General features: G+C 45.3%; 1 protein-coding gene across 16 annotated transcripts in view; it reads left to right on the forward strand.

Annotated features, from left to right (window-relative positions):
* Nucleotides 1-23,964, forward strand: part of foxp2 (forkhead box P2) — a 111,435-nt gene that overhangs the window by 48,794 nt on the left and 38,677 nt on the right. For all 16 annotated transcript variants that reach the window (XM_055938033.1, XM_055938025.1, XM_055938034.1 and 13 more), the window contains one exon: nucleotides 17,548-17,637. In XM_055938033.1, the coding sequence (XP_055794008.1) occupies nucleotides 17,548-17,637 (90 nt within the window). The remainder of the gene's footprint in view (nucleotides 1-17,547; nucleotides 17,638-23,964) is intronic.

Raw genomic sequence — 23,964 nt, forward strand, 5'->3', positions numbered from 1 at the left:
TCTGACTGCTGTCTCTCATCTGGCCTGTGGAATTAACAAAGAATTCATATATTTTTGTTGTGTAAATGTAGGTGCGTTTTTATTTTCTGTTTTTTTGATGGTGTTGATTTGATTGATTGCTGTGGGATATTTAGATGTGACTGGGGCTGTTGTGTGGGAGCTGTGAGAGTCAGCCGCTGCTGGGGAGAGGAGTCAAGTGCTCGTATCGTTTCATGGTGAATGATGGCTTTGACAGTTTGCCAAAAGAGCAGCGGTAGAGGTCGGGCTGGGCTTAAGGAGGCCAACGCCGCGGGTTTGGAACAATGCGTGTTGCTTTTGTGTTTGGAACCGTGCGAGTGTGTTTATTGCGTGTGTTGTCTACTTGTAACTGTGTTTGTTTTTGTTGCTGTGAGAATGTTTCTATATTTTTACATTTGTGAGTTTGTGTCTGTGTGTGTCCATGTTAGTGTGTGTGTACGCGCATGCTGGTGGAGGCAGCTGAAGCCCTGTGGTTAAGTCGTGCCGGTGTGTGTGTGCGTCTGATGGTGTGTGTGTGTGTGGGGGGCAGCCAGTGTAGCAGAATGAGGCATGTCCTGCAGTCCCCCCCCCCCCCCCCCTACACCCCGCCTAACCCCCCTGCCCCAGCCCCGCACCACCCCCGATGCTCCAGCTGGTGATTACAACAGCATCACGACACCATCGCCTCACCCCCTATTCATCATCACACTGCCTGTCTCTCTCCCTGCAGACGGCTGATTGGGGTCAGTTCTCTCCTTCTCTCATTATTCTTTATGTTTTAACCTACTGTGGAGGACTGCAGATACAAACTGACCGTATGTCTCACCATAGGGCCCTGTGTGCTATAGGGCTGGAAATCTATCTGTGCTTATTCACTAGTGTCGGGTGTGTGGAGTAGAATAGAGGTGCTGGGACACATTTATTTTTAAAAAAGAAGTCAAAAGAGTAGAAACAATAGTCATCTATTTGTACATTTATTTATTTTCACTGCCATTTTACAGACGTACTATTATTATTTTCTAAAATATATTTTTATATTATAATGATGTTTCATGTTATTATTTCACTATGATGATGGTTAAATCGCTTCAATCTAAAACGCGAGAGCAGATCTTCTAACTTTAGTCAGAAACTCATTTACTGACAAAGGAAGTCGGAAGCCATAAAAGAGAGCCACGGAGGGAAAGAGCAACGCAGGCATAAAGTATCTAGTTAAGTCGTTGAGACGGACACATTGTGAAGGGGAAATGTGGAGCGATGTGACAATCTTCTCCTGTAAAGAGCAGCTTTATTTCGTCGGCGAGACAGACACATTGAAATGAGTGGTCCAGCTAACAGGTCTCCCGAGGCCTTTTTTAAACAGAGTCCCTTGTGCTGTTAACTTCACACACTTCCTGTTCTGGGCGCTGGGCTCACATCGCTCTCCCTCTGGTCTGGTCTGTCCGTATGGAGAGGATACCTCTACCTTGGTTAGCATTGGTTAGCATAAGCTTACAGATGTTCATGAGTGGTTAGTGGATTGGTATAAAGGGTTGTTTTGTGTGTGTGTGTGTGTGTGTGTGTGTGTGTGTGTGTGTGTGTGTGTGTGTGTGTGTGTGTGTGTGTGTGTGTGTGTGTGTGTGTGTGTGTGTGTGTGTGTGTGTGTTAACGTGATTTAGGTATGTGCTGATTTTTATCCGTACATACAGCACGGATTGTACTATACCGTATGTGCATGAGAATGCTTATCTAAGTGTATTCCAGCACTTTTGAAGAGAGCCTGAGTTTAATTCTCTGACATACTGTATTTGGAATGACATTGAGTGTTCCAGTGGGCATAAAGGGAGCTGATAGAATCTCCACTCTCTCATCATGGTGCTAGAGAGGATGATTAATAAGCACTGATGAATTCTCCACTGTCCCTTTGGGTGTAGCTGTTTTACGGTCATCGCAACACACCACCTACAGGTATAATTAGAAAGACGGCATTTTAGCATTTTCTCTTTTTTGCGTGTTGATTTTCTTGAAGGACGCAAATCAGCATGTACACGAGAGCTTTTTAACTTTTTGGCCAAAAGGAGGGTGGAGAAGGATTTTATTTTTTTTCATATGTGTACATTTTTTATTTTTACTTTTTTTTACTTTTTTTACTCAATCAAAAACACGATAGCCTTGAGATAATTTCCATGCTTGCATTTGCATTAATAGGAAGGGATTAAAAACATTTCACTAAACAGGTGGATCGCTAAGGTCAATGTCATTGCCACGTAATAAGCCTTTCTGAATAATAAATACGTCCGTGTCACAGCTGAATTTCAATCACACATTATGTCATCCTCTCATCACCATATTCCCAAGGTCTCCCCTAAATAGGCCTAATTTGATTTCAGATTGTAGATTAGATGTTCTGTGTATCTGATTGCAATTTGCCAGTTAGGCACAGGTAGCCACACACTGATACATGTTACATACAGCCTAATTACTATGCAAAACCATGATGATAAAAGCACTCAGAAATGTTGCTCTCGTGTTTTTTAAATGAATTAAATCAACCTATACGGCAGTGGTCGTACAAGTGTATTAATATGCGATAAAAATGAGTATACGTGGTGCTCTGCATTGATCTGCTGGATCCATAGCATAATGTACTTTAATGGAGCTGTTAGTTGATTGCAGTGGCCTATAATCTATATGGACCTTATCAGGAAAATGGATGACTGTAGAGGAAGGAAAGGAATATTTATTTTATTCAGATGATCTGTCCTGTTATGTACGGAGGCCAGGACCATTCACCTCAGCTCTAGTCCCCTGGCTGTCCCATACCAGTTTATCTGTCACCAGTACCTGATGCTCTGCAATTTAAGGATTCCACACTTTCTCAATGGATTTAATGGCTTATTTGAAATAAATCACTCGTTTGAGCTATTTAAAGTTGTGCATTTCCATATTTGTGGAATGTTTATTTGGCCAATTGTTTAAATAAATCCCATAACACAAAATAACACAAGGTGTCTTTTCTTTTCACATCTGTGGTTCCATCTGCGGTTCCAGTGCCACTGTGTTTGTGAACGTGTGTGTGTTATATACATTATGGGAACATCAGCACGTTCCTTACTGAGAACAGAGTTTAAACAGTCACTTAGTGTGTCTGGCCTCGGCTTGTTGGTTTTCACAAATAAACACTCTCCATCTACTGCTGCAATACTAATGACAGAGAGCTCCCCCATCAGCACCTAACAAACAGACCTCTCTCTGTGTGTGTGTGTGTGTGTGTGTGTGTGTGTGTGTGTGTGTGTGTGTGTGTGTGTGTGTGTGTGTGTGTGTGTGTGTGTGTGTGTGTGTGTGTGTGTGTGTGTGTGTGTGTGTGTGTGTGTGTGTGTGTGTGTGTGTGTGTGTGTGTGTGTCAGGTGTGCAGGGGGCCACTGGGAGTTTTAATTACTGTCAGTCAGGAGGATGCAGGCTGGAGACGCTTGTACACAACAGCTTGCCAGACTTCTGTTTTCCTCACAATCCATATTCTGGGTCTTTGCCTATAGGGAAAATGGTGGAGGTGGAGGTGGCAATGCTACATTAAAAAGTCACTGATGTGATGCTGGATGCTGTATATATCTACTCCATCCCAGCTCATCAGGACAAACAAAAAGAAGGATCCCCCCCCCCCCCCCCCCCCCCCTCAGATGCAAATCTGGGCTTTGCCCTTGAGCATAATTGAAAGGCCTAATCACCCTGGTTCTCTCCCCTCTGGAGCCCGGTGAGGGAGGTGACTCTCATTTGCACTCTTACACAAAGAACCTCATTAGGTTTATCTTTACAGACTGGCCCGACTTCGAGTGTGTAAATAACACACCTCGCCGTCAGTCTACCATAGACTGCACTGTGCTTTCCGTCAGGTTATGATAAAGGGTTTCTTCTTGAAAATGGACAGTTGGAAAAGAGAAGGCTGTTGTATGTAGTCATCGTTCTAAATGGAGATAAGAGTGTCGGTTTGAAAGGCAGAAAGTGACAGGAACCCACAGTTTATGTCTTATGTATTTCTTTTTCTTTTTCTCTCCATCACTGTGTCCACAGTCGAAGGATGGCCCGTGCCTCCCTGCTCCATGCCCCACTATACATTTAATTTAGAATATTTCACTACTATCTCCCAGACGGTCCCTTAAGTACTGCACATACAGCCTGACATATAGACTCGTCCTTCTCCCCTCTATGTCGATGACACTCAAGATATAGGATGTGAATGACAGACAGGACAACGTTGCTGCTGTTTGCTCCCCTCCCCAGACAAAACAGGAGTATTATTCTTTTATCTTTCTAGTCACCCCTCGCTTCTTCTTCTTTTTTTTTCCTGCTTTAAACCTGGAGTGTCCATCTGTGTTTAAGACACGTTACATGTGGCTTCATGGAATTTACAGTGTGGCTCCCGCAGTAACTCCATTTCACGTCCTGGTCTCCTGAGACCCACGGAAATGTCAAGCTGCAAGGCTTTGAAAGAGAGACGAGGAGGAGAGAGGAATGGGGATGGAGGAGCGGGGGAGAGGAGAGAGACAGAAAGGGAGAGGAGTGAAATCTGCTGGAAACAAACACTTATGAGCATTTTATGCTTGAGCAGCTGGGTGCAATTGTGAGGGGAGTTGCGTGCGAGCGGGGCGCGTGCGAGCGGTGCGCGTGTGGTTTGAGGTGCATCATGGGTGGAACACAGCAGGTTAGGGGCAGGTGGGAGGAAGGGGGGACCTGGTGGCAGGAGAGTGTGTTCCCCGTGTCACCGACGGTGTCACTGCCCACACGCACACTCATGGCAAGCTGCCACTCTCTCAGAGAACACGTGGCGATGAGGTCTAGAAAAGTTATCATTTAATTTCTGAAGGTGCCATATTATTATGTGATGTTATGGTACTTAGCATTAGCAAGATGAGAGTAAGTGTAGGCTACATCCAAAACAGTAGTAGTGCAACATTCATCTTACTCCATAGTGCTAGAATACTGCTAGGACTGCTGTAGGTTAGAGCCAGTGATTAGAGCCAGGGTTAACCTCTCTTTATAAATAAGACCCAGCCAGCCAGTGCAGGTCAGGATCAATGGCCACTTCACAACTCATTTCCTTTTATGCCTCCTAAACCGCCCTGCTCCGCTCCCTACGACCGGGAAATAAATAGTGCTCGATCCATAGTCCTGGATCCGTAAAGCCCCCGGCTATTGCTACAGCTCAATGCCCAACAATCATTTATTTGCAGATGGCTTTTTTTCGTCTCTCTAAGAATGCATCGCAGATTTTTCAACCCCTTAACAATAATTGTATTGAAACAGGCATTCTGTCATTGTTTGTTGCCACTCCCCTGTCATTGACTAACAATAGACTAGCAGGTCGTTAATACGGCGAGGTGGAGTGGCCAGTCACTGAAGGTGCATACATAATGCCTGGGTTCGTGATGTAGAGTTTGCTGGGGGGGAGGAAGTTAAAAAAGCATCCTTAAAGATGCAGTTGTAGAGAGTAATGCGTTTGCTGCTTGCCTTACACAAGCGATTCCACAGAGCAAGTGGCTTAGACGTTTGATAGCCTGCGACACCGCTATCCATTTAACAGAGCTTAAATATAACACATATGCATATGCCCTACGTCTTAAGCCGACAACCAAGAGGCAGGATTTGCTAGAAGGCAGCTTTGGAGCGTTGTGAATTTAACAAGCATGTCTAGTATTACAGTTTCTCTCCGCTTTAGCCATGAATAGTCACACATCAGCCTCCGAAACGCCTGCCTTGCAGTTGTTGTTTTTCCTTTCCTCCCGTAACAAATATTAAAATGATCCAAATCTTGTTAAAGGGGATGACTAGAAGTAGGCGGCTCCAGTGTCCGCGGTCCTTAGCCCTTTTCTTAACCCCAATAGTTTCCACAATCCATTGACCAAACACCAGATGTCAGCTAGCAGTCTCTACTTCTTATGTACGAACCCTATCAGGTGACTCCAAACAGAATCTTCCTCCTGAATATGTGAATGGTCTGAAAGCTGTGGCTGGAAGCCTGCTTAGGGAAGGGACGCTCATCATCCACCCACAGCCTCCCAACCAACGCTGTATACATATGTAGTAGGGGCCTTTTTCCTCTCTCAACTGGCTGCTCTTCTCCTCTTCAGGGCTTTCGAACAAACGCAGTAAATAAGCCCGGGCCTCACCTCGCCAAATACACAAGAGGCTTTTCAAACAGACATACATGTCACTTAGCTCTGGCTTTACGGTCTGCCTTTCTCACGAGCGGGCTCTCGTTTGAAGCGCCCCTTATTGGTCCAGAGGCCTTAGCCGCTGACGTTCCCGTTCCATTTCCTCTCCTGTCATTCTGGCCCGGACGTCTTCATCACTTCCATCAGCCATTCTGGGTGTTTCTCTCTCGCCTCCTCTCGTCTGGCCTCACCCCAGTTTAAGGGAGGCCACATGGAGGTAAGAGTAGAAGACCTACAGCAAAGGACCCCAGCCTTGCAGACCAGCCAGACCCTCTAAATGAAGCTGTTCTCTGTTCCCCATCCCCAGCAGCCTGCCAATCCTCATCAAGGCCCTAACCACTGGTTATTTACCCGCACTGGGACAACTTAACTGGGGTTGAATTGATCAGTGATAGCAGTGGAAAGCTGCTTCGTTGTTTCAGCCTGATAAGGGAAGGCTATGAGCATATGCAGAACATGCTTTGTGGTATGCGTAGCGGCGCTTCAAGCTCGAGTAGACACTAAGCTGATATTGGGTTTCACGCTTGAGTCTTTGTGCACGAGGCACCAATGAAAATGGGAAGATTTGATTGTTTCTGCATATGCATTTATCAGAAGTTTACATGATAAATATACATTAGCTGAGTGACTTGGCCATGCGTGGGATTGTTTCAGTGATATTGCTGCTTTATGCGTTCACTTGCACCTGTTTGGACTTCATCATCCAATTCCCTATGAAAATGATAATCGTAATTTGCACGAATGTCACATTTTTACCCCAAACGAGTTTCTGTCGTTTGTCAACCATGGGCTTTTGTCAATGTTGTTAGAGTGCAGAAATATTGCTTCTTTGGTACAAGTTTTTATCATCCGCATAATTTCACAGTCGATTTCCTATACTTCAGACTTCAACATTACAGCATGTTTATCACTCTCTGTACGAATTGTAACGACATTATAGGTTCAATAGCATCGACGATATACAATGCATGATCATCTGAACAATGTTGAGGATTGAGACTCTTACAGTATGAAATCACCCCCCCCCCCCTTCCTCTTTTTTATATTTCTATGCAGTAGCTCCTTCCTTCGCTATAAATTATCTGTCATTTCTTTTTGATGTAGATTCAAGTCAGAGGTTTTTTTAATAACCAGTGTAATTGTGCCGGGCCTTGTGTGGAGTGCTGTGGAGGGAGTGATCATGCTTTTGGCACATTTATCAAAGCCTTAAAAAAAAAATAGAAAACGCAAAAAGCCCCCGCTTCTCACATGGACACACTAAGTGAGCGACACAGTGATACATTTTCTTGTTAGGAGAAATTACATCCACTAACTTGAGTTACTTCAGCATGAAATTGAAAAAGAAGCATTTCTCCTGAATCTCCATTCTTGATTCAATGAAAGATGTAGATTAGCCCTTTGGATAGGGGAGGAAAAGAATGAAACTAAAGAAGTATGACTTTTTTCACGCTAGGAGGTTATTCCTATAAGCGTGTTATAGGATGCCGGTGAAAAAGGGCTTTTGTTTATGGAAGCAAGGGTATAGTCAGCCAGGTAGTGGTCTGAAACAAATATATTTCACGTTGTTTTTTCCACCAGTGTGTGTGTGTGTTAGTGTGTGTGTGTGTGTGTTTGTGACGGCTTGTGTCTATGCCTGCAGATGTGTCCACTGGTGTGTGTGTACGTCTTTATCAATGGGGCTTGTGCTCCTCTCATTTCCCACCTTAACCATGCACAACTCTCTAGACAGAGCAGTGTGGTGATAGCGCTTCCAGAGCCATAGCTCCTCTCCTCCTCTCTCCCTCCCAGCCTTCCTCCTCTTCCCAGCCTCCCTCCACCGCGGGCAGGCAGGCAGGCAAGACACTGATTGATAGACGCGGCGTGTCAGAGAGGAGAAGATAACTGTATCTATCGCAGCTCACTTAAAGGTCAGACACACGGAGTAATTGGAATATTCACAAGACAACTGGATGAGATAGAGTGGTGGGGATGGTACGTGCAGAGAAGGAGGTGTTGAAAGCGTAAACTCCATAAGCAGGGAAACAGTTGACGGAGATGCATTGGCCCTCCACGGCTAGATGTAGTGGCCATTAACTTCCGTGATCTTTGGTGGAACCGGGCGTTCATTGAGATTGGGCCCCCGGAGATCCATCACCCTGGCATCTTGGATGGGCCGGAGGCTCTTCCCATAGAGGCTAATGACAACACAGGACCTAGGTAATCGAACAGAAAACAACCACTTTCTGGTCACCTACAGTAGGTGAAGGTGCGGTGAGCGAATCAGTGCACAGTGTTGTCTTATTAATTATTTCGCTGTTTGAGCCGGCATCGTTGGTAGTGTCAGGAAAGCTAGATTAATCAAGTTTAGGACTGCGTTATTCCTTCTCGCGCTGCCAATTGAATCGGCTACAAACATGAGAAACAGCCTAGCCCAAACAACTGCTGTGTGCGCTCTATATTCCAGCCCACACACGGTACTAGCCTAGCTCCACACTCAGCCCAATGGCTATTGGGTTAGACATGCAGTCATTAAGGTTAAGTCATTTACAACTAAGGTCAGAGTTGCATTTAATCGACCCTGGAGGTAACACTTACCACACAACCTGAGCCCCAGCCAGGTCCCGACGCTCTCTATTGACCTGCAGCATGAGAGCCTCCGAGGGGATGTGATCAACTGGCTACAGCAAAGCACACTGGAGCTGATTATCCCCGTTATCTAAAAGCTCCATTTCTGTGGAAGGGAAGAGTCAAGGTTTCAATCTACTGAATGCCAACGAAAGACGCTCTTGTCATTCATGGACAGTACATAATTTCTGGTTAAGTCCACTTTGGTTGATAAGCAATAGGGGGTGCATCAAGGTGATTTGGTAATGATGGGTGTTAATGGGTGAGAATAAACACGCAAACAAGCTCAAGGATAGTTAGTTAATTAAACATTCAGATATGGGCCCAGGCCTGTTTTTGGCATTGGTAATAATGAGTTGGATATGGTGAAGCTTTACTCTCATATTTCATATTTTAATTTCAATAAGATTTTGTTTACAGCCCTATTATGACTCAAGGGTTAGGGTTTTGGCAATGTAGTGTGTGTGTGTGTGTGTGTGTGTGTGTGTGTGTGTGTGTGTGTGTGTGTGTGTGTGTGTGTGTGTGTGTGTGTGCGTGTGCGTGTGTGTGTGTGCGTGTGTGTGTCCGCATGTGTGTGCATGCACTTGTGTGTGTGTGTGTGTGTTTATCATTTTAGGCATGCGTATTCTTATTGACATCCTGCACAAACACATCATCTTCCGTCGATGCCGTTGAAAGGTTCCCTGCACTCCTGTGCCGTAGTCAGAAAGCTCGTAGCCTCCGGCCGTCCACTTTAGTGTGTGAGCCTCTTAGTAACTCCCCGTCATTTAAGACAGACACAAACAGAACACTGATGGCGGAAAACAACTTCATTCTGCCTTCCCCTAGCGCTCAGAAACACACGTTTATAGCTACAATCCATTGCTTTCCAAGCACTGCTTCTTCCACTGGTCGGCCCTGCTCTAAATGAACTGTAGATGCTTTTAATGCAACATTTAATAGTAGGTATTCTTCCAACGGTGTGACGTTCAGCCATCTGGAACTGTGAAAAGGAGATGGATCATAATCACTTGAAGGGGGAATCAGGTGAATCAAGTGTGTGCCTGAACCATTAAGACGTGGTAGGGTGCAGACAAACACACAGGCATGTACACACACACACACCCCAACACATATACTGTATACCAAGGAGGGGAAAAGTACGGCTTGCAAGACATTAAAAAAAATATATATATAACTTTTCCCCCCCCAATTTCTAGGTATCCAATTGGTAGTTTGTCACGTCCTGACCATAGAAAGCTTTTATTTTCTATGGTAGAGTAGGTCAGGCTGTGACTGGGGGGATTGTTCTAGTTTATATTTTCTATGTGGGGTTCTAGGTTCATTTTCTATGTTGGTGATTTGTATGATTCCCAATTAGAGGCAGCTGGTTATCGTTGTCTCTAATTGGGGATCATACTTAAGTAGCATTTTTTCCACCTGTGGGTTATGGGATATTGTTTATGTTTAGTTGCTGGTTAGCACTGCGTTGTCGTCATGGTTTGTTTATTCTTTATTTTGTTTTGTATTTGCTTAAGTTTCACTTTCATTAAAATATGTGGAACTCAACATACGCTGTGCCTTGGTCCGACCCTCAATATTACGAACAACGTGACATAGTTACAGTCTTGTCCCATCGCTGCAACTCCCGTATGGACTCGGGAGAGGCAAAGGTCGAGAGCCGCGCGTCCTCCGAAACACAACCCAGCTAAGCCGCACTGCTTCTTGACACAATGCCCGCTTAACCCGGAAGCCAGCCGCACCAATGTGTCATAGGAAACACCATACACCTGGCGACCGTGTCAGCGTGCGCTAGAGCTCGATGGGACAAGGAAATCTCGGACTGCCAAACCCTCTCCTAACCCGGACGATTCTGGGCCAATTGTGCACCACCTCATGGGTCACGGCCAGCTGTGACACAGCCTGGGATCGAACCCGGGTCTGTAGTGAAGCTTCAAGCAATGGGATGGAGTGTCTTAGACCGCTGTGCCACTCGGGAGGCCCCAGCAAATAGATTTGAACAAATAATTGGTCCCCCAAAAAATGCAGCCCTCCGTTGAATTTCAAAATCCCGATGTGGCCCCCAAGCCAAAAAGTTTGCCCACCCCTGCTGTATACACACACACTAGGCATGCACGCACGCACGCACGTACACTCACACATACACTCTCTCGCCACACACCTCCCTCAGGTGTAAGTGAAAGGCAGTCTCTTCTCTTTTTCATAGTAGATTGTGGTAGCTTTCAGTTGTTCAGCTGTAAAGGACTTCCCTAAGTCGAGCAGATAAAAGAGCTGTGAATGGCCCGTGAGTCACCGTATCTAAAGCCAGTGATATACTGCAGTTTTAAAGTGAAGGCTTTACTAAAGCCACCAGAAGAGAAGCGGGATAAATAGAATTTCATAAGGGAAGAAACAGGGAAGAGATGCATCGAAACGATGTCAGGTGGTTCTCTGACTCGCTCCCAGCAGTGTGTTTTACGTGGTGTATAAGTTCACCTCACAGGTTGCTGGCAAACTGTAAACTATTATGCTCGCTCCATAGACAAGATTTCCTTGTATTTGCACAGAATATCCATGACAGTATCTGCAGGAGGTGGGAGGTGTATGAATGTTTGTGGTTACAGTGAACGATGGCAGGCTCGCTTTGTTTGGTGTGTTATTGCTGGCACCGTTTCTCTCTCCGCCAGGGCGGATGGATAGAATATAATAGAATAGTCTCTCTCTCTCTTTGTCTCTCCATCTCTCTCTCTCTCCATCTCTCTCTGTCTCTCTCTCTCTCTGTCTCTCTCTCTCTCTCTCTCTCTCTCTCTCTCTCTCTCTCTCTCTCTCTCTCTCTCTCTCTCTCTCTCTCTCTGCTGATGGGCTGAGCAGACCCATGTTTTGTCTTTCTCCTGAGCTGGAAAAATAAATGTGAGGTTGCACAATGGAGCAGGATTCCATATTTTCTACCCCCCTCCCTTCCCCTATAAGTGCACAGCTTCCTGGGGTAGCAATGACTGAATTCATCTTCCAATTCACCGGGGAGGGCTGAGCTATGCCGGCTCTGTTTACAGTGGCAGAAAGTTAATATAAATTTTCATCAGAGGGGGAAGTTTACACATATGATTCTATTTGTCCTTCGTTATTAGCACCTGAGTCTGGGGCTGAGGAAGCATAATTGTCTACAGACACAGGCCAAATAGATGCAAGGGGAAGGCAAATAAGCACACCCCAAAATCATTTCCATTGTTTGTGTGTTACAATCCCTCGCCCTGGGATTCTTAATCTAGAGGATCAATAAACAAGGAGAGAGAGGGAGGAGGAGAGAGAAAGAAGGAAAGAAAGAAAGAAGAAATAAATTGAAGGAATTCTTAGAGAGAGAATTACCGAGTGAGAGATAGAGGGGGGTTAAAGATAGAGAGGGAGGGAGAGGAAGAAACAGACGTAGAACGAGAGAGAGAGAAACGGACGTAGAAATAGAGAGAGAGAGAGAGACTTTAGCTCTGTTAGTAGTGAGTCGTGGCACCAGACGGAGGAAGCAGAGCAGAGCAGCACACAGAAGCCCATTGTTCTGCTGGTTAGCTCGCCTCTCCGTCCTGTGGCTGAAGCAGATTCTCAACGGACTGCTCTAGCTCCTTCCACCTTTACAGACTCTGTTGATTTATTGACTCGTACATAAAAATGCTCATTACTCCCACATCCTCTCCCTCTCCTCTACTGCTCAGGTGTGTGTGTGTGTGTGTGTGTGTGTGTGTGTGTGTGTGTGTGTGTGTGTGTGTGTGTGTGTGTGTGTGTGTGTGTGTGTCTCCACAATAACCATAGAAAAACACTATCCTCTGATTCCACAAAAAGCTGTTTTTTTCCCAAGTATGAGATAATGGCATGATTTATTTGTGTGAACTCTGTCTTCCTTCCCTCCGATGCTGATCCACCAACTCACTGACTTTTGTTTACCTCTTGTTTGTTGGGCCTTAGTCGAGCTCTCCGCTCCATGCTTCTGTGTACTCTGACTCTGCGACAATTTGTTTCTGTAACTCCAGTCTGAAAGGGTGTCGTTATTTTCCCGTAATGGTTTCTATTCTGAGGAGGCAGTGAAGCAGAGTGCAGGCGAATCCCCCTGTATTGTGTTGGAATGGCTTTGTGGAGCTGGGGGATGATAAGGGAACCACTGCCAGGTATTGTTGAAGCCACTGGTGCATTACTGTTCTGGGTGACCTTTTATGAAAGGGATACAAATCTTTCTACTCCTGCTAGTAAGTCACTTCAGTTAGGGGAATCAATAGGAGGATACAGCAGACAACCAGACAGAGGCTTTGGTCCTGTGTCAGACTAATTGGACGATTTTGTGTACAGAATATACAACACACTTTGTATGCAGATGTCATTCATGCGTCTGTTTTCCTGTTTGATCCAGTGAAAGACTTCAACGAGATTCCAATTCCATCGTTACAACGGTACCAGGTCACACTTTGCTTGTTTTCGTGAAAGTCCATCCACTTCTGCATTCATGAACTGTGTACAATGTTTTATCCCCCCCCCCTTCATCCCGCCAGCCCCTCCAAGGAAGCCTAAGCCTCTGTTCTACCCTGAATCCACTTACATAACGCAATGTGGTGTCAATATTTTGCTGTGTAGTTCAGGCCCTCCTATGCTATCTCCTGCAGCCGTACCGCCAGCAGGCCACAATCCAATCAGCCCCTGTTTGTTTGTTCAGCTTAAACTGTTTGTGCCTCGTTTTCCATGGTTTTCTAGTTGTGTTTCCCGGTAGCAGTGAAGGGAGGGTAAGTGGAGATAAGCCCACGGTCTGGTGTCTAGTTGGACATGTCTGCTTGGAGATGTTCTGGATGACAGAGTCTTGTTGAACAGCAGCCCTCTGCTCTGCACAGAGGATGGGGCCTACTAGTAACACACACACACACACACACACACACACACACACACACACACACACACACACACACACACACACACACACACACGCACACACACACACACACACACACACACACACACATATACACACACACTAAGGAAGTAGCATCATACAGGTACTCTACATTCTTTAATGACTAGAACGTCCACCACCTGTGCAGTTCAGGAAGTGACATACCCAATCCAAACACAATGTCACGGTTCCTTTTGACATACCGTAATTCTGATTTCAGGGTGCATTTCATACAGTCACTAGTATACGTATTGGAACGTGTGGCATTCCTTCAGATGACTTATTTCTCCCTGGCCTAACATAAAACACAGCCACCATAAGCAATCTGTCGATTTGTAATGGTGTGGCCAGTCATGGCGAGCCGCTAATGTATTTCATGCTTGTTTAAGATGTTGGAATGCCCCCCACCCCACCCCTCACAAAGGTGCATTGTGATGTGTTCCTTATTACCTCTCTGCATTAAGTCTAAACACAGGCTGTGGAATGAAGGGGGGGGGGGGGGGGGGGGGGAGTGGGAGATATGGCTGACATATGTTTCTATAGTCTGTCTCTCTCCTCTTTGCAGTGATCTCTGCACGCCTATTCATGTAGCAGGGGGGAGCGCCTGTGTAAACATTCTAGTTTCTCCCTCCGTTTCGCATAATAGTTGCCTGAATTCATTTCTCCTGACCTGGCTATCTGAAACCAATTACACCACATCCATTTGGGCTGAATCTTATTTTCCTAAGGATCAGTCGGTGGAGCCGTAGCCTTGTGTGTGTGTGTGTGTGTTTATTTTTTTTGTCTTCTATCCCCAGCGATGGATATCAACATCAAATATGCCGTTCTGAGTGCCTTGTTATTTATGTTAGAGCCAGAGCTCTTTTCGCAGGCCCCTTACAGCTGTCTCAAGAATGCATGACATTGTTCTGTTTATACAGTGTGTGCATTAACAGACAGGAGATGTCATTTTCCGTGCATGGCAACCCAGGTTAAATAGGAGGACAGCTCTGTATGTTTTGTCTGCGCGCCGTCGCGAATCTTCAGCAAAAACTTTTGATGACTTTTCTTGGCATGCCTGCTTTGTATAGTCAGAGGGGGGAGAGAGCTCTGTGTGTGTGGAGTTAGGCCAAGTATATATGGATGGTGAAATCGGATAGCTGCTTTCCCCCAGTAACGACTGAATATTCAGAAATACTGACAGTAGGAGAAACGTAACCTCGGCTGCACCGATGACTTTCCCGTCAGTTTTAAGGCATCGCAAAGTCCCGCGCCGCTTCCGAAAGCGGGGCTGTGTTGATACGGAGTGCGTGAGAAAAGTACAATCCTAGCTTGTGACCAGAGTTCTCCTCTAATGAGCTTGAATGGAGTTGAGCTGTACACTCCCAGTCGCAACGCTGTCAGGGCCGATATCGGAAGCGCCATTAAAATGGCTCATTCCCTGTCCTGTTCGCCTCCTCTTTACTTCTGACCCTTGTCTTGTATTGAGTGACTTCCTTGTCTTTGTTTTTCTACAGTTCAGCAGAAAACAGTCCGTATTGATTCCAAGGACAGAGAAACATTTCCTCCTGGTGCCAATTGTTGTGCGGCATCCATCAGCCATTTACCTAGCCTTCCCAGGCTGCCTGATTCACACTACAGAGGGCAAACCAACCCAAGCCACTCGGTAGTGGTTCTGTTTGGCACCGTGTTGTGAATCAGGCATCGTTGCTGGACTTGGGTTTCAGAAAGTCGCCCAATTCGCTGTCAAATTTCGATTCGTTGGAGCCACATTTCAGTACTACACTGATTTCTTGGAAGTCTCGAAGCCGGGAAAGTTGCTCCGTCACACGAATGCGAACATCATTTGAAATCGGAAAACAAATCTGAATTTCTCCTCATTCTAAAAGCCCAAGCAAAGCGTAGAAAGACCGACAAACAGTGACAGAGGTAGTACTGCCAGCCCTGGTAGATATTGGTGATTTTCTTCTGTCTCTTTCTTGTGAAGTTTAAGGCCATGGCTCATCACACTGGTGGGTTTCAGCTGAGGCTGAATCTGAGGCTCGTCTTTCTGAGGTAGACGGATCAATGCAAGTTAGAACCCAGCGCCACTGCATTGTGTTTGTTTACTTTGGTTCAGCGCGTCTGGCTCCTGTGAGCCTCCAGCAGACAGACTGTGGCAGCCCCAGCCCCAGCCCCCTTGCTCTGTCTTTTCATAATTGATCAGGGGGATGGCTGCCGTCCCAGAGGGTTAAGACGTGGCAACCCTCGCTCCCTCTCTCTTTCTCTCTCTCTGGCTCTTCCCTCTCTTTCTCTTTCTCTCTCTTTCTCTCTCCCTCTCTCCATCTCACTATTGTCCCTCTCTCTCTCTCTCTCTCTCTCTCTCTCTCTCTCTCTCTCTCTCTCTCTCTCTCTCTCTCTCTCTCTCTCTCTTGCGCTCTCTCCCTCTCTCGTCTGTCTCTCTTCCTCTCTCTTCTCCCCCCTGTTTGCTCAGCATCTCAATGTACTAGTTCAAACATTGTTCACACCAGCTGGCAGTGCAGTGCCATATGCACATCCTGTCAAAGCAGCTGTTGTCATGGATACTGGCAAGCAGCAGGAAATAAAACAAGGCCCCATGATTCTCAGGGAGGAAGAAGTGTCACTCCATCTGAAGGAGATTTTTTTTTTTTTTCCCGTTCTTCTTCTCCTTCGCTCAAAAATAAACACCTGTGAAGGTGTTGTGTTGTTTTTGTGTTTTTAACTGTATGCGTCTGTTTTTTTTTTGTTGGAAGGATATTTATTCTACAGTATGCTGCTGCCAGCTGCTCTCAATGGTCTTTCTGGCATATTGACTTTCGTCAGATGTAGCCTTGATGCAGTGGAGGAGTAGGTAGCCATCGTACCTATGAGTTTTGTACTTGTCAGACACCCAGTACACTACACGGGCTTCGGTTTTATCTTCTCATCGCACCCTGAAAGTGTCTGGCAAATCAAGCCTGTCTATAAATCTATCAGTCATGTCTAGGTGTTGATGATAGATGTTTAACATTTCCGGAGTGTGATTTTTATAATTCTTTCTGCCATATGTAAACAGCATGTGAGCCAATTTCATCTGGCAGAGAAAGGGCTTCTCTCTCTCTCTCTCTCTCTCTCTCTCTCTCTCTCTCTCTCTCTCTCTCTCTCTCTCTCTCTCTCTCTCTCTCTCTCTCTCTCTCTCTCTCTCTCTCTCTCTCTCTCTCTCTCTCTCTCTCTCTCTCTCTCTCTCTCTCTCTCTCTCTCTCTCTCTCTCTCTCTCTCTCTCTCTCTCTCTCTCTCTCTCCCTTCATGCGCATAAGCAGCGTTAATGCATAGTGTTAAACCTGGCCTCCTAGTTAATTCACTCCAAAGGTAATCTGATGTTGATTTTGTCAACTTTAATTACGGCTTCTAGGAACACTCCACATCGCCTGCCTCTACTTCAAATTGATATTATGAATATGCAAATGGACTAGTAATTTGCCGAGAAGTGGGTATTTCAGTTGAGCACACACTAGACAGGTCAATTCTACTGATGCCTTGCTTTTTTTTTCTCCAACCGCCTCTTCAAGGGTGCTTTAGACAAACTGTATTTATCCTTGATCATGGCTCTGTGTGAATTATCACAAAAATGGATCTCTGTCGCTGAAAATATCGGATAATATTTCTTTGCAGATTTTGGCTACTTTAATAGCTTTCATTAATATTTTCAGATGTTGTGGTTGGTTGTCATCCCAAAGAAATCTAATGTTTCTCTTTTTTCTCTCTTTGTCTTTCTCTTCTGTAATTCTCCCCCTCTCTTCATCCCCCCCTGTCTCTCCCCCATCTCTATCTCTCCCTGCTCTCTCCCCCTTGTCTCTCTCTCCCTATCCATGTTTTCTTCTCTCTCTTCCTCTCCAGGCCCTACAAGCAGCGAGGCAATTACTCTTACAACAGCCAGGCAGTGGCCTGAAATCTCCAAAGAACAACGACAAACAGCGTCCACTGCAGGTGAGCAGCATGGTCACTAATCTCTTAAATCCATCCATAATACATGCTGTCTCGGAAAGAAGATTTCCTCTGCTCCACAAGTGTGTTTGATTTGGCATTGCAATTCTGGAACCTGTCATTGGAATTCGCAAACCTGGGACAGCCTGTCCTCAGAGCAAAGCAAGCTGTTTTATACACAAAGAAACAAATCGATTTGTCAGCCTCTGTTTTTCCAACTTTCGGTGGTCAAATCTCCACACATTGTCTTATTCTTTAGATCTTTCACCAGATGTAATAGAATTAGGGTGGGTGTTAAAGACGATAAAGTATTATGAAGTATTTTTTCTTTGTGTGAAGATAAAGGTTATTGTATGGAATGGAACGCAACGATATTTCCAAGTTGAAGACGTAGGAAGTGCGACGTCGAGGATCTCAACACATTTTCCACAATTGATCCATACTATTGCAACGCCACCAGATCCAGAGGGGACTTGTTTGCACAACACGTCCGGTTGAATCCAGGGGTTGTTAAAGGCAACTCCATTTTAAGTAGCTGTCCTTTGAACTCCTCAACGCTCATTTTGCCTTATTGATTCATAGCTACTGTCTATTTTGGTTGTCAGCGATTTGCATGAAGGTCACAGGTCACACTGCGTCATCTGCTCCGTTCTTCCTTCACTCCTCCTCTTCTTCTCTCCTTTATTCCTGTTTATTCCTTCTCTCCATCCACAGTCACACAGGATCTATCACTCCGCTCATTTAGTCAACAATGAGACGGTTATTTGCTATGCTAGCTTCATGGTTATGTAAGCCCCTTGACATCTGCGACTGCTTCTTAAGTTTTCGTTTTTTTTGGGGGGGGGGGGTTAAAATTGAAGTGTGAGAGTGTGTGCCCTCCACTCGGCTAATAAGTGCTATCAAGGAGCACTGGTTTACCTCATTACTACCCCTGTGCATTTAATGAGAGATGGTGAAAAATTGGCTTTAACCTCATCGTTAACATTTTTCACGGAGTCTAACAATGGCGACACCTTCAATTGGAGTCACACTCCTGTGTACCTCATTACATGGTGGCGATAAGATAAGGTTCAAGCCGCCCGTCGTCACACTTTCTTTTTCATTTAAATAATTCAAGTCGAGGAAATGTGCCTGTGTCGAGAAGTGTTAATATTATCAGGCTTATTCATTCATGGATCATTTTTCTGTCGTGTTTCACGCAAAGAAATTAGCATTACTGGCAGTTTGAAGATATTAATTGTTTATCAAACAAAAGCACTCTATTCTCTATTTCTATACAGTATTGTTAGGTCCATAGCATTTCACCAGTTGGGTATACTGCATACAGAAAATAATGGGTTTCACAACCCAGTGAGTGATCTGCAAATTGCTGTACTTGTGCAATACTTGTGAGGAGTGGGGAATAGTATTAGATGGGGGGGTAAGTCTCTGTGATAGCGCTAGCAGCAGGTCCATGACCGATCCACGGGCTCTAATAACAGCAGAGAATGGTAAATATTGAATATTTACATTTGCTTACTCCCATCCTCTCCTCATGTTAGCGATATGAATCAATATGAATCGGGCGCCGTGTGAGCAGCGTGTAGTGACTCTAGTTAATCCATCTGTTGATCCGTCCTTTATTGACGTCTTCACCTCTTTGTTTTAAGTTGTCCGGACAGAAAGTCTTTGTAGAGAGGTAGTAGGCTAGCCCGTTGTAGGCTAGCCCGTTGTGTCAACTCGACACCACGTTGCTTTGAATGTTGCTTAAGCTGTACGGTTTTATTTTCGAGTCCGCCATTTTGACTTGTCTTTCTATTGTTAATAATGAATATTTGGATCGTTTCAAAACGCACGATAATTAGTACAGTGTGTATGCTAATTCAGGGCCCACGTCACCCAAGAGATTCGCAATAACACTGTCACATTTTCATATGGAACACTTTTATGGGACGGTATCGCCGATCTTCCAATTGAGTTTACCCAACAATCTAGCTTTATTTACCTGGATTACAAGGCCAAAAAGCTCCATATCGTCATCACTTCAATAGTACCTGTCTTGATTGAGTCACTAGCAAAACTAACTGCATGTGTTCCTCTGCATGTATCAGAGAAATTGATCCCCTTGTCTTATTAAAGCAGCTAGACACATGGAATGGATTAATATTAGTGTGACAGGTCTGCTTATTGCTTATACGATTCTAAGTCACTGATAAATCCCAGCGTTTTCCAGTATTTAAGAGCAGGGTTAGACAAATACACTGTAGGTTATTTAGTACACAAGCGTATAAATGCATCAGCTTGCAATTTTAATTACTTGTATTAACGGCTAAAGGCTCGCGCCTGTCTAATTCTATCCGGTGGTTCATCGCGGTGTTGACGTGGCGACACAAGCTGCTTTTCCACATTTGCGTAATGTGACAGGTCTATCATTACCCGGTAAGCCCATGGGAGCGCTCAATAAACACCTATTTCTCCCAGTAAATCCCCTCGCCTTCGCCATGCTGCTTACAAGGATTTCCCAAGGCACACAACACCCTCTCGTCTCTGTTCTACTGTTATACCCTCCCTCTCACTGTGGCAATATCTATCTCCCCGAACGCATTTATACACTGACATTTGGAATACAAATAAAGAGACGGGCGAGATGACGAATAGGGAAGGGAGGATTACCGAGGCCTTTGCAGTCTGACAATTGTTCTCCCGAACCAAATCACCATCTCAAGTTGTCAGACGCCGTCGATAAGGCTCTTGTTAGTTTGTTTGTTTTCTATTGTCTGATTCCCTCCTCCCTTGATGTGGGCTGGTCCCTGGCAGCCTTTGCATTCCACCTGGGACGTATGTGCCTTTTAACACGCTGGGTACACCACAAAGCCTGGCACGGTGACACATGTATAACGTGTGCGCTGAATAACGATGGTGCCGCGCCGTGTGGTAGGCACGTTAGGTGTTTTCGGGGGGGAGGGTTGAGTAAACAGCTGTATATGGGCTGGATTAGCGTGTGCGTGTCGGGGAGTGAGGGGCTGCCGTGGTGGTAGGACATGTCACATTGATGAGCACAGCATAAAGAAGCTGGGGGTGATTTGATGACCTCCTCTGAAGACCGTTGGAAAGGGTTGATCGAGCCCAACACACACACACACACACACACACACACGGTGTGAGAGGCGCATTAACGAGGTGATCGCACCGCACTGTAGATTAACAAAGGAGGTCTTCACTCTGTGTGTCAAAGACACCCCGTGGTGGAGTAGCTAGCTAGACCCTCCATGCCTCTTCAGATTATGCAACCCAGACAATAGATCAGTGCCAGAGGTTAAAATTGGATTTGCCCCTCAGCTCTATTAGCATAAAAGACATAGGAAGACTCTCTAGCCCCTCCCTCGTTGACTTTCCCTGACTCTCTAGTAGTTGACGGTTAACCATCAGCCATGCAAAACCCGAGCCGTGACAGGTGTTTTCGAAAGCAGTTTCTCTTTTATGCAATGTTGTCAAGGAGTGCGTCAACCAAGACTATGTCATGTTTTTAAGGCAGTTTAACGGTAATGACACCAAGTATCATGCCACCAAATCCACCTGATATGAACATACAGTACAGTGGTTGAACTCTGAACCGTGTTAAATGACTGACTGTTCCAGGTTGGTTTTATGGATGAGAGGAGCTGTATTATAAATATGATGTTGGTTCTTGCCTTTCTTCGTGGTTTAGTGACTCCAGATCTGCCTCCCAATCAGACTGTGGGCACTGGGCCATCCTGAGGGTGTCACTGTTTTAAAGGTCGCCGCCATACATCTCATCACAGTAAAATATCCCTACGCCACTTTTCTTAACATTCATCTGACTATAGTCCTCCATCTGGAACACGGAACACTGAGAAAAGGCTACAGAGACATTGGTGGATAAGGTAGGAAACGTAGGCTGAGGATGGTATGTTACATTTACATGTATTAATATCTATCTGCTCTGCATTCCCCCTGGTAGTGGTAGGATCTCAAAATAGGAGAGAAAAAATTATCACAGCGGAAAAACATTTTGTTATTATTCATGAAGAAACCTTCTGTTGACTCTTGGAGAAGGAGGAGAAAAAAAAGTGTCAGCACATTTTTACTCAAACACCCTCGGTGACTGCATGCTTTTGTAACAAGAAAACAAGATTTTATTCTCCCCCCATCTGTGTTAGTTACACACACCTACAGGACAAGATTGCTAAATTGTCGAGGACAGAGGAGGTTCATCATTGTGATGCAAAATAAGTTGAAATATAACCCCAAGGCAGGCGGCGGCAGAGTAGAAAAACACGAAGAAAGTGCTACATCCCCAGACCTTTGATGTAGCAGCAACAAATGTACCTTCTGACAGAAGATGCATGGAAGCAATAAGCGAGTTATACCAGACCCTTACACATGCAATCTGATTATTCTGGCCCGGGTGTTAATTGGATACTACCTGGCAGATCTGATACGAGTAGCAGCCCTGGTGGTGGGAAGCCTTTCCAAGTGATGAACTATAATTCACTGAGCTGCTTGAAGCACTTGTAATTTAGAGCGTGTCATTTGATGAAGCGGCTGATCCAGTGGTCTCTGTAGTACCTGGGACATCACGAGGCGGACGTGCTACTCCAAGAGTACCAGCTACTACGGCACACACCAAGACAACTGGTAGGAGACCCGTTCGGGAAATATCAACTGAGAAAGATAGTACTGTCTGCTAGTGTGATAATACAGTGTGTCTGCTCCTCTCCACTAGCCACTGGAGGCTATAAACACTATTATAGACACTGTTGTAATGACATATTACAGTTACACAGTACATGTCCTCCGCTTTATCAACGAAAAGGTAATCAGGGTTATCTACACAGAGATTGATAGGTTTTGTAGGACCACTGAGCCTACCATAACCCCCCCCCCCCAACTGTTTTATTAGATGACTTCATGCCATTGGTGTCTTTATGTTTTGATAGATTGCATGTCCCATACCGTGCTGATTTGGGAAAACATTTTCTACTTTACTTAGCTCTAGTCCTGACAATCTGGGGTATTGATCTCCTAATCCGAAGTGTGTGTGTGTGTGTGCGTGTGTGTGAAAAAGAGCAAGAGCCATTACATTATGTATAGCACTGTGCCCACTTCTCTGAGAAGTTCTGAAAAGTTAGCAACGCTTGCAGGTAGGGAAGGAGGCCTGGGAGGAAGCCTTGGTGGTCTGGCTGTGAAGTAGCCCCCAATCAATAAGAGCCTGGCCACCATTGGCAGTAATTGGTTAGTAAATGAGCAGTGTCAGCTGAAAGGGACTGGAGGGGTCAGAAGTTCAGCAGCTCAGAGGGAGTCTGTAGTTTGGGGCCCATGGCCCCTGGGGAGCCCGGGATTGAGATGAATTAGTAGGGGACACTGGAGGAATTTCATCCTCTCTCTCTCTCGCTCCTCTCTCTCTTCTCTGGGCTAAAATGGGTCTAACACCTTAATTAACACTGAAGCTTGTCTCTGCCAAGCAGCTCAAGTAATTACCACCTTACGCCCCTCCATTTCTCATTTTATTTATCTTAACAGTATCTGTGGCAGCACTGAGACCGTTTAGCTAGTGCTGAAGAGACCCTAACGTTATTCACTCCATTCACCATCAAAACCCGGCCCCGTTTATGCCTCAGTCCCACATCTAATCGGGAACTTCCCCCACTTATTACCGCTAAGTGAATTCTACGGAAATTGAGAGAAATTCACGTATTTTTTTCACCCCTTAATTGTTTAAGTTTTAACTCTGATACTGTGGGATATCTCCTACTCCGGCCTTTAGTGTAATTTGATTTGGTCATAAATCCATTGTCCTAAAGATAAGCCCAATTGCGTATAATCGCCGAAGGTGCATTCATTTGCCCATTGGTCCGGTTCGATGCCACCGAGTGGCGGTGTGTTTTTAATCGCACAATTCTCAGTCAAATCAAACAAAATACGAGGCCTCTCACCGGAAATAAACCGCAACCGCTGCCTTGGCGGAGTCTAGAGGTACCTGATCACTTCTCTCCGGAGAAGAAGTTGACCTTTTGCAGCCGTGAAGAGGTTTGTTTCGTTCTCTGGTACGGAGTGTGACGAGCGAGAGAGAGAGCACCTTAATGATGTGCTTGTTCTTGTGAGGGGCAGCCAATGTTTTCTCATCAGGATCCAATTTAAAGGTCCTTTTGTTCTGCACTCAGACTTTGGACCTAAGCAGCAAACCACACGGCCTCCAAAGTTCAAGTTGATAGTCATCGTCTTTCCTATATGCCTTCCTCCGCTTTCTTAAGGCAAAGGAAATAAACAAATAGGGAGCAAACAGAAAGCGCCCGAGACTGCTTTGATTGCCATGCTGTGTATTGTTTT

Source organism: Salvelinus fontinalis, chromosome 11 (assembly GCF_029448725.1).
Source record: "Salvelinus fontinalis isolate EN_2023a chromosome 11, ASM2944872v1, whole genome shotgun sequence".
NCBI lineage: Eukaryota > Metazoa > Chordata > Actinopteri > Salmoniformes > Salmonidae > Salvelinus > Salvelinus fontinalis.